This window comes from Amphiura filiformis, chromosome 3 (assembly GCF_039555335.1).
Source record: "Amphiura filiformis chromosome 3, Afil_fr2py, whole genome shotgun sequence".
Taxonomy (NCBI): domain Eukaryota; kingdom Metazoa; phylum Echinodermata; class Ophiuroidea; order Amphilepidida; family Amphiuridae; genus Amphiura; species Amphiura filiformis.
This window is the reverse complement of record NC_092630.1, coordinates 43,163,573-43,175,292: the sequence shown is the minus strand read 5'-3', so window position 1 is coordinate 43,175,292 and position 11,720 is coordinate 43,163,573. Positions and strand designations below refer to the sequence as shown.

Below are 11,720 nucleotides of genomic sequence, written 5' to 3'. Positions count from 1 at the left end.
TGTTTGATGATCTCTTTTAAATAAAACATTATGTGTAGTTTTAGGGAAGTACAATGGGTCTCCCCTTGAAAACCACATACGGCATATCCCAAAAGATATGATATAACCAAAAACGGCAGCGTTGTACTTTAAAAGTTTAAATATTATTATTACCACCTCGAAGAAAAATAAATATTCCTGGTTCTTCGTACTATCAAAATACGCACACGTTATTGTTTTGCCCCTCCCCTTGACAAAGAGTCCAAGCACGACATTGTATGAATCACTGCTCACACATTTGATCAATATTTGAATAAATTCCAAATATAGCATAAATTTGGCCCATTTAGAATTCAAATTGTGTAGCGGGTTAAACATTTGCATTAGAAACGCCATCCCATCTTTTGATCAAGTTTGAAAATAATATAATGAAATTTTGTTTAACGAAAGTTCTTTTAGACAGTTTGATATGTGTTTGAGTGCCATAGTTTTTAAATTCAATATCCAAAGACCTTTTTACTTCCTTTAAAGTAGCTGTTATTGTTAGCATCACCCTAACGATTTCATATAAAACAATGTATCTAAAACAAGCACACCCTCGAAATGGATGAAAGGTAAAGCTGATTATTTTACTTTTGGTTATTTTAGCTATATGCACCAACTTAAATTCTTTTTAGCAGAAATTAGCTATTTTTGGTTACACCATTTTTATAGACAGGCTTTATTCAAATTTGATAAATCAATCTTCGATATCTATGCTAAAAATGATTCAATATTTTTGAATTGGCGTAGTAGATCGGTGGTTCCACGGTTCCTGCGTGTCCCGTTACCCGGGCACGTTACCTGATAATCCCTTAATCAAAATAAGCAGAGGATTTGTTTTATTTTTTATTTTAACCCAACAAGGTTTGTGTCATTGGTCATCAAAATTAAAAACCTATTTATGACTTTAATGTGACACCCATAGATTCAGGGGGGCGGCCAAGATTGATTGAATTTTGACTTCGTCATTGGTTTTACACGTAAACACAAAAATGTCTCAAATTATTCCAAAACTGTACGCATGTTATTAAGTACTATTTTATCAGTCTAAATCCGTTGAGGTTCGACAGTGAACCTCATTGTAAGTACTGCTTTTTGAATGTTTTGTATGAATAACGCACGGTATGTTTATGATATATACTTAAAATTTTCTTCACTTTGCATCACGGTTAGAGTGGTAAAGTTCTCGCCTGCCACGATTAGGGTCCCGAGATCGAGTCCCACTCACTCCCGGCTACAAAGATTTTTTTTCTTCACATTCATTTTGAATCCAAAAATATTTATTTTTATGTGAAAATGTATACATTCACTGAGAAATATATTTCGTGCATTTTTTTTTCTGTAACGGGGCCAATAGAGCTAAAAACACAACTCGGCACGGGGCGTCCAATGTCCAGGCAGTGTTGCCGTCTGTTTTGTTTACGATATTGGCTGTTGCCACATGAATAATGTAGTCCACCATCGTCTGCATAGATTATTACTTTCTCACAATAATCAATTCAGGATTTGTCACTTTACCATTTATACTAAAACTATCATTTCAAAACCCCTCAAAACTTATAACATTTAAGGTTTGTAGCTCAACTATAAACTGTTTTTGAATATTTATTTTGTTATGCATATTGTGGATGGATATCATTGAATAATACTTTGTCATGTAATTGTTTCCTTGAACAGTTTATATTACGTGTCCAGATGATATTCTTAATCAACCAACTGATCCAGGAATGCCAACTGCTGTGGTCACGTGGCCAGACGTAATAGCCAATGATACATCCGGGCTTTTGAATGTCACATCTGATTATGAATCAGGTGATGCGTTTCCTATTGGAATGACGACGGTGACGTATTGGGTTGAAGATGATTATGGATATACACGGGCAAGTTGCTCATTCGATGTCAATGTCATCGGTAAGAAATTGAAGAGTAACATTAAAAAAAGGAAAGGAGGAAGATAATAAAGGACAAAACAGGCGAAGGAAAGGAAACCGAAGGAGAAGAAAAGAGAGTAGGAGAGAATGAAGTGGGACAACAATAAACAAAAGTAGCAAAAGCGGAAAAGAAGAAACAATAAAGAATGGAAATTAAAAAGAGCGGGAAAATAATAAGGAAGTGCTTGATAGCAAGAAGAGAAGGAAAGAAGAAAGAAAGAATCAGACACTTTACTTTCAAGTCGATGCCATCCAATCGAGACCAGAACCAAAATACAAGTCTGGTCTTATTTTCGTTTTATTTATTACAGATGTTGAGAAATCAGTAATTTACTGCCCTGAGAACATGAGTATACAGAACCACTGATTCATCTAATATCAAAAACATCTTCATTTTGGGCTAAAGTAGTCTGAAATTGAAAACCTTTCGCGAGCTTCCACGAAAATTTCCATCTAAAGCTGCCACAAAAATGACAAAATATGCTACCCCTACATATTAATGCTTCCGCTGCCACTGGTTCATGTAGTCCGACGAGTAGGACCTGTTTTTTTCTTAGTTACCAACTATACTCTAACTCTGATCGCTCAAGAAAGATTAACCACAAAAATCCACTAACCGCCCCTCCCGCAGGCGGCGCGGTCACTGGACTTTCACGATTCGTCTTTCTTGTGCCATGTGAGATAGTGATTATAGTGTGAAATGTGTATAGTCTGGTAACTTGGAAAAAAAAATCCTACTCGTCGGAATAGGTTCATGTTAAAGAAAAACCTTCTTCACTAAACAAATAATAGAAGCAAACCAAAACCCAAAATATAACTTATTTAAAACGTTTTAAGAACGTTTTTGTATTTGCTGGGAACTCACTCTATGAAAGTTGAAATAATTACAACTGTGTTCAATCCTTCTCTTTTTTACGACAGATTTTGAAAAGCCAACAATTCAATGTCCGGAAAACATTACAAAATATACAGAGCCACCAAACACTCCCGAAGTAGACTTCGCCTTTCCTAATGCCACGGATAATTCTGGTTTCACGGACCCCGTAGAGTGCAGTCATAAAGGTGGCGAACAATTTCCTATTGGCGAAACAGAGGTTGTATGTTGGACTGCAGATGAGTCTGAAAATGCGGCATCGTGTTCATTTGTCGTTGACGTTGAAGGTATATTTATCACTTTATTGCATCATATACGACGATTTTATCCGTTATATGCGGATAAAGTGACTTTCCATTAATAATACAAAAAAAAAACCCAAAAAACTTAGATGATTGGAAATTAACATTGAATAACTTCTTGTAGTGTTCCAACAAGTAGTCCAATCATGTAATTTGTAATCTTAATAAAATGTAAGTAATCCACATTCGTGACGATGATAAGTGTCCTTAGTGTATATTTTGTAAACCCGGCAATGAGGACGAACCATAATGACATTATAATTGAAGACCGAATTAAAAAAGACTAGTTTGCGTATGACGTCCTGTCAACCAGACCAGAAATGCCGTACTGCGCAGGTCAGCAACCAATCACGCCTCGCCTTTGCCCTGAAGTCAGACGCAAACTAATCTTTCTAATTCGGACTTCAATTATAGTATTATCATGGTACTTTATGAAACACATCAATGTTACGCAACGGAAATGATAATATTAATGATATACATCATAATAAGAATAGTAAGAATGTAATAAGAATAATGACAAGGATCAAGGAAGTACAATATCCAAATAGCAGCGTGTATCCCACTTTTACAATCGTGCGATAGTATCTGCCGTATTCTATACGGAATAAACATCATCCTCAACATTGCATGACGTACTCCAATAGACAGAATAACCACAAGACCATGTTTATTATCAAAATTTAAAAAATGGTTATGTTTCATTTTATCGCATAAAAGGTGTAAACATTACTTGTCCGATCAACAAAGAAGTGCCGACAGATGCAGGTAGTCCGGAAGCAGTGGTCATGTGGGAGGAACCCGTAGTGCATGGTGGGAAGGATGATGTATGGGTGTTGTCATCTCATCAACCCGGAGATTCGTTCCTTATTGGCTGTACAAATGTTACTTATGAAGTATACGATTCAAGCAATGCCACAATAACAGACTGCCAGTTTCACATTTGTGTTAGAGGTGAATATTACAAAAATAATTTATTAGAGTGGCTAATCTTTCCAGCAATGAAGTCTGAGCTTTGTTTAGAGTGTCACATCTCTTGACACACCTCTAGCTCTGGACCCAATGTCAATGACTGGGTCACTGGATTGTTGCATTACATAAATTATATTTAAAATACTATATATATACTATTTAGTTGAACATTAGTAATTTGGTATATTGATCGGTATTTTTATCCCAACAACTAATATTTCGAAACTATACAGTTAAAACGCTGTTTAAAAGTTTAAACAGCGTTGATTAACCGGTAACTGAACAGCCGGTTGTTAAAAATAAGTAAACGACTTGTTTAAAATTCTTAAACAATATTTTAAGCAACTGGCTGTTCAGTTAATCAGGGCTGTTTAAACTTTTAAACAGCGTTTTAGCACTGAAGCTGGTCCTCCAAAAAGGACGATGATGCCTTTGATACAAGTCATTGCTCCTTTGCTCAGGATAATGGTCATTTAAATTTTTATGTGTTTGCTTCATTATCTAGTGTTTATTTCACGTTTATCCACAGATACCGAATCACCAGATATAGAGTGTCCTGAAGACATCACAGATTATGCCGATGGTAAAACGTCCATACCAGTTGAATGGTTACCACCTATTCCGACAGACAACTCTGGAAATATCGCGTGGATCAACTCCACTCACAGCCCAAATGATGTGTTTGTCATCGGAACAACTCTAGTGGCGTATTTTACTTCGGATATTTATGGCAATAAAGCAACATGCACTTTCAATATTATTATAATTGGTAATTATAAAGGAAGATGAATCAATTATATAACAGCACCCGGACTCTCCGATGAATGAAATCTTTGGATCTAGATAACGATGATGATGACGGCGACGATTATGATGATAATGATGACGACGACGAAGATGATAATAATAAGATAAAAACAATGGTGATTATTGATGATGATGGTGATGATAATGATGATGATGATGATGATGATGATGATGATGATTTGATGATGATGATTTGATGATGATTTGATGACGAAAACGATGATATTTATTATTACGTTATTTTCCAATCAGGTCGATGCCCAGAGGATCAGACGGAAGATGCAGAACTTGGAATTTTGACATGGCCACCCACAGAGGCAGGGAACGATGCAGATTCTAATCAACGATGTCCTTTAGATACAGAAAGAGGTACGGGTTAATATGACTTATGTCAATAAGTTGTTACATTATATTCAGTATTCAGTAAACAATTATGCCAGTTATTTATATTTCTAAATAAAAAATAAAAGATAAATAAATAAATAAATAAATAAATAAATAAATAAATAAATAAATAAATAAATAAATAAATAAATAAATAAAATTTCGCCTTAAACTTGGTGAAAGTAATTCTCCATATCACGGGGGCATGAACAAAATCAAAACGATGTCACTCGAGGTCAAAGGTAATATGGTTCCAAACTTTGTGGGTTGACACTGCGTTAAGGGTTTGTTTATATTTATATATTTGCTTATATTTTTGCTTCAAACTTAAGTGCACAAAATGGATTTAACAAGACTCGGCACAAAATTAAGAATTTAACGACCCTTGATTACATTCAGTGTCATCAAAAACTCGGATGAAAAATTATTATAAAGGAAAACGGTGAAACGTATGGAGCATTTTAATCGGTGGACTAGAGCAAAAGTTGTACTTCATCCAACAAAGGCTTCAAATATCTACCTGGGCCGATTTAGCAACACGTATGAAGCCAAAAATTCATATTATTTATAGTCTAACTGAATTATTTTTCATAGGAGGATACGGGTTGGCCGAAAGATCATGCTATTTTGATGAGGACGAAGCCATTGCCATATGGGGCTCTGTGGAAAGAATAGATTGCGGGCAGGAAAGAGAGGTTCATCTTGTGGATCTTCCAGAGGTACTGTATTATTTGAGAGGAATAAATCCTGGGAAGCACATTGATAAATCGTTAACTAATAACATATACATATATCTTGCTGTTCTCCGTTCATTTTCATTTCCTAATTTTGTTTATTTTTTTAGATGGAAAATGTTCAAAATTTTTGATAAAGCATCTGTTGTTTTATTTTGTTTGAAATATACACATTTGAATTCAGGTTCCAGTGGTTGAAGATAACGTCCAAGAAGTATCAGAAGCCCTTGAAGATGTAACAAACGACATTCAAGAAATATCCCAAGAGGATATGGATGACATTGCCCAAACTTTAGAAAACATTGCCATGGTTGAAGCCCCATCCGAAGAGGTATGTGGAATTTTAGAAATACTTACGTAAACGCGTAAACCATGAACGCCTTCTTCAATTTTTTTCAGGATCACCTTATGTTATGCCGATTTTGGATCCCCACTTCATGTTTCTGTTGTTAAAATGGATACAGCTAGTAGCAATCGGCAGAACATCCCTTTGATACGGGCCAATGTCGTTAAAAAGTTGCATTGCATTTCTCACACAACTTGATATTTCTCAATTATATAGAGGTTCCACTTTACTCATGCGTGACATCTAACAAAAGGTACTGATTCCCGTAGTATTCCTCATTCAAACTAATTCAATGCACCTCTTTGGCGGGCTATATTGAAGAAATCATGGTTGCACATGCAGGTACTTCTTTCAAAAATCCTAAACAAGGTATAGCAGTCGCTGATAGGATATGGAACTTATAGAACACGGATAACCTCTATTTGTATTCTATGTCTAACCTCTCTCGCATGTACAAATCTTTTCAACAGGTGACATCTTCGATAGTAGGGACCGTCGATAGCATACTAGAGAACACTGGTCCGGATTCAGAAAACTACTCGCCAACTTCTAGCTCAAGTATTGTTCGTTCCTTGGAACACCAAATTGAAGTAACGTTCCAGGAGTTAGTCAGATTACGCATTATAGAGCCAACCATAGGAGTAGATGCACTTACCTTGAATTCATCTGCTGTTGGCATTGCCAAAATTATCGGCGGAGTGACGTTTGTAGTGGAAAATGATGGGAACGAAAAAAATGGGGATCTCACTGAGGAGAAAGTAAAAACGTTGACTAATGTGAATGATGTGCCAGAAGACATAGAAACAACTTTGCAACTACCAGAAAGCTTATTTGCGTCTCCGCCGTCGATGACAGGTAATGTAAGGTGTAATATGTTTCTGTTGATACGAACACCAAATGTTATCATTTGACAAAATAATAAAACTCTTTGACTTGCTGTGGCACTGTGGCAGTAATAATAATGGAATATAAGCAGTAGCATAAGTAATACGTTCAACAAAATAAATTTTTATTTCTCTCAGGCAGTCACAAAGTGAGCTTCAAGGTTTATCAAGAGACGACTCTATTTGTTTCCCCGGAGAAGGAGGCGCTCAATTTAACCGTTGCCGGATCGGTCGTGTCGGCAGAAATGCTGGGAAATACTATTACTAATTTAGAAGATCCTGTCGTGATTAAATTTCTCCCTTATCAGGTAAAACATAGGATTATGTTGAATATGCTAAGTTAATTTGATAGTTATATCTAAATAAACTGATTAACATCTGCTGTACTTGAGAATGTATTCTCAGTAAACTTATCATACTGTTTGTCATTTACAGATACCAGACATAACCGAGAACGTTGCAAACACATCATTGTGTGTATTTTGGGATTTTGAGCTTCAAAATGGTGTTGGTGATTGGTCTACTGAAGGATGTACATTTGTTGGGGTAGAAAATGACAGAGTAGTGTGCCAATGTAATCATCTTACCAACTTCGCAGTTCTTATGGTAAATTGATATGTTATATATACCATGGTATTCCTTACATATAATTATGTTGCTAATGATCGCGAATGATTCACCTGTTAACTTTATTTATACATATGTCTTGATTTATACCATCAAACTTCTGTATCACAAAATGTATGCCATAAATATCGCATATAGTAGACGAATCCAACGAGCCAAGTGATGGTCAGAATTTAGTCGGCCATGACTGGGTCCCCAGCGCACGAGACTAGTGTAGTGACTGCCCAATAGGGTGGATTAAAGCCGCTTAAATATCGATGTTATGTTGTATTGTGCGGTAAGCTTTCATCATTCTATTGTCTACGTGTAACACGGGTGATGAAATGCAGTTTAAAATCCCCACCAAGAACGCATCATTTCATATTTTAGGTGGAATATAGCCGACGGGGACCCAGCTATGGCTGCCATTGAGGTGTAGGAATGCGTGAAATTGGATTCGTCTCTAGGCCATTCGGACACTTATAAATGTATTCTGTTTTTATTTTCTCTTGGTTTTGTTTTCAAGGACATCACCGGGCATAACATGACTGGATTGCAAGCGTTAGTTCTGGATTTGATAACCTACATCGGATGTGCATTTTCGATGGTTGCGTTAGTCATTACTCTCACTATATTCATTGGATTCAGGTAATCAATAAAGTTGTATCTGAAAAATCTTGTCTAGTTATTATGGTTGAAACGATTCGTAACTATAATCCTGAATTCGTCATGAGAAGGTTACAATTAAGCGTTAAAAACTATATTAATTTTAATTGCAGAAAGCTTCGAGCATCTCGTCAGCGAATCATCTTGATCCACTTCTGCTTTTCCCTTTTATTCCTCTACGTTGTCTTCATCGCTGGGGTAGACACGGCGGTGAACTCTGAAGTTGGCTGTGTTGTAGTTGCTGCTCTCATTCATTACTTTACGTTATCAACCATGATGTGGATGGGCGTTGAGGCTCGAAATCTCTATTCAAAATTGGTGACTGTTTTTGAGCCGGAAAAAGATTGGTTCATGAAAGTTGCCTCCTTGATAGCGTGGGGTAAGAGCCTTTTATCTTAAAAATTCTTATTTCTAATACCAGCTTCCTGTTTCTAATATTTATACACCACGATACCTAAAACATATTAACATTATAATTTAAACCGTTTTTCTTTCTTTCTTTCTTTTTTCTTTCTTTCTTTCTTTCTTTCTTTCTTTCTTTCTTTCTTTCTTTCTTTCTTTCTTTCTTTCTTTCTTTCTTTCTTTCTTTCTTTCTTTCTTTCTTTCTTTCTTTCTTTCTTTTTTTTTTTTTTTCTTTCTTTCTTTCTTTCTTTCTTTCTTTCTTTCTTTCTTTCTTTCTTTCTTTCTTTCTTTCTTTCTTTCTTTCTTTCTTTCTTAGGATCGCCCTTAGTGGTCGTGGGGATAACGGTTGGTGTTGGGTATGATCAGTATGTCAGTAGTGACTAGTAAGTATTTAGTTTTCTTCTTTAATCACAATTCCGAGAACAATCATGTCATTTGTTCATTTTTATCAACTAAATTGTGAAATTGTGAAAGTTTTTATGAAGAAATCGTCACTATTGTTGCAATTAAACTTCACAGATTGATGGAATAATGTTTAACAAAATCTACATCTTTTGTAAACTTATTCTACATATCCTATATCGTGTGTTGATTTTAAATGCTGTCTACATGCTGTGATGTTTATATATCATTATGTTTTAATCGTTGGTCTTTTTGTTTGGTATTGTTAATCATCATGGAGTCTAAAAACCGTTGTGACTAATAGCTAGTAGTAAAATGTATCGTCAGTCAAATTCCAGTGTTCTTTGTGCTTTGATTCAGATAATGTAGTTGTCTTGCCTACATTGGTGTAGTTTATAGAGTCTACCTGGCAGTGTTGTGTGCATTCGTGTAGTTTGTAGAGTCCAAGTAGTAGTGATGTTTTGTGTCTTCATTGCATTGTGTTGTACGTCAGATGGTAGAGTTAAATGTATTGCACTTTCTAGCATGTGTCGCAAGCAAGGTACAGGCATTCGTCATCGTTTACTACTTTGCTTCATGATCCACCTGGTAGTATATCCAGTGATTATTTTTTATTTTTGGTTTTATTATAATTTCAGTTGTTTTATTCCACCTGGTCCTGATCTCTACTACGGGCTTCTCCTTCCTATTGGTCTTATTCTGTTACACAACATCGTTACCTTTATCCTGGTCATGCGCAGTATTATGAAAACGAGAATGAAGGCACACCAAGTGAAGAACAAAAACAAGAATGAAATGGTCGCAAGATTACAAAACGCTATAACTATATCAATTTTGCTAGGTTTGACGTGGGTGTTTGGATTTCTTGCTATAGAAGGTGCTACTTTTACGTTTCAACTGCTGTTTTGCCTGTGTAATTCATTTCAAGGGCTAATCATTTTCCTGCTGTTCTGCGTAAGAGCAGAAGATGTGAGGAAAACGTTGAAACCGTATTTCCGATGGGTTAAAGTGCCGGATATTTCGCTTACAACCAAATACAACGTCAGTGAAGCTGAAAAGAAAACATTCTCTTCAACAGATGAGCCGTCTATGTCAATGTCAACTTACAACGTCAATTTTCAAACATCTGAAGCACTTGATAAGTCTAGGTTTGGAATCTATAATAATCAAGAGGTTTTCTCAACTGCGGATCCAGATGAAGTTAATGGGAACATCAAAGAAAAGGAAACTTAAATTTTGTTGAGCGTTGCTATATTTGCAGTACCCCGCATTTACTAACCTTGGCTATCAGGAGTATAATATTTTTGCATTGTCTTTTATATTATATATCAACTTTTTAACATCATTGTGATCAACGATCTAAATGTGTAAACCGTCTTTTTGCATTAAAATGATAATTATACTTTAGAGGGCGACCACACCACCCAACGTCGTGCATAAATTCCCAAAGCCCGATTTTCCCAAAATGAAACTTGTCAAAAAGGTAACTACTGTGCCAGAGGATCGACTCGAACCCACGCACCTTGCCAAATTTGATCCGGCCGGAAGTTCCGTTTTTTAATGGCCACTCTGCGGCCGAAGTCACGCCGAAGCAACTGTTTAGGCGTTGAAGTCAAAATATCTAACTACCATAAAAGCAAAATAACAATGAAACAATAACTATGAAAATATAAATAATGAACAAGAAAATATGAACAAGGCTGGAATTTTCTACAAAGTGTGTGATATTGTTAAATATATATTTTAAAACATTAAATAAAATTTAAGGATGTTGCTTGTATCATTTTAAACTACTCAGAAGCTTTTGCTGTGGAAATGTCTGCTATATTTCTGCTTATCGTCAGCCTGCTACGCTAATTGCAAGTTAATGAAGAATGTGGCTGGAAATTTGACTAATTATGGGTTTATTACTCAGAAAATCAAAACTGCAGATGAAAAACATGTAAAAATTACTTTGGCAATTAACGTAGCAGGCTGACGTTATACCGTTATTATCTTATTATGGCGCAGAATATTGCCACATTATATTCTTTCACACAAAAAATGCCAAAATGTGATTTTTGATGGTTTTCTAAACATTTCACTGATGTAAAAGTAGCAGCTTTTAACCGACACTCTGATTGACCATTTAAACCAAAGTTTTCATTATGTCTATTTTATAAATGTTTTGTATTTTCTTAAATAAATCTCACTCGAAACAATATTTCTTATGTCTATTTAATTCATGTGATATACCGTAAAACCCCGTCTACAAGGATATACCTAAGAAACGCCCTCAATAAAATTGGTTGCTTTTTGTGGCGCCCTCTACGGAGGGGCCACATATAGGCATGTACTTTGTGAAATCTTCTAATTTCAGTCTTGCTAGATTTACTCCTTAATTGTTTTG

The 11,720-nt window shown here is 35.6% G+C and overlaps 1 protein-coding gene across 1 annotated transcript; it reads left to right on the top strand.

Moving 5' to 3' along the window:
- The first annotated feature begins 6,296 nt into the window (after positions 1-6,296).
- Positions 6,297-10,564, top strand: LOC140147269 (adhesion G-protein coupled receptor G2-like). The gene is made up of 8 exons (XM_072169048.1): positions 6,297-6,356; positions 6,842-7,226; positions 7,394-7,563; positions 7,691-7,861; positions 8,388-8,509; positions 8,641-8,906; positions 9,246-9,312; positions 9,970-10,564. The coding sequence occupies exons 1-8, from the start codon at positions 6,297-6,299 to the stop codon at positions 10,562-10,564; spliced, it is 1,836 nt and encodes a 611-aa protein (XP_072025149.1).
- The last annotated feature ends 1,156 nt before the right edge of the window (positions 10,565-11,720 follow it).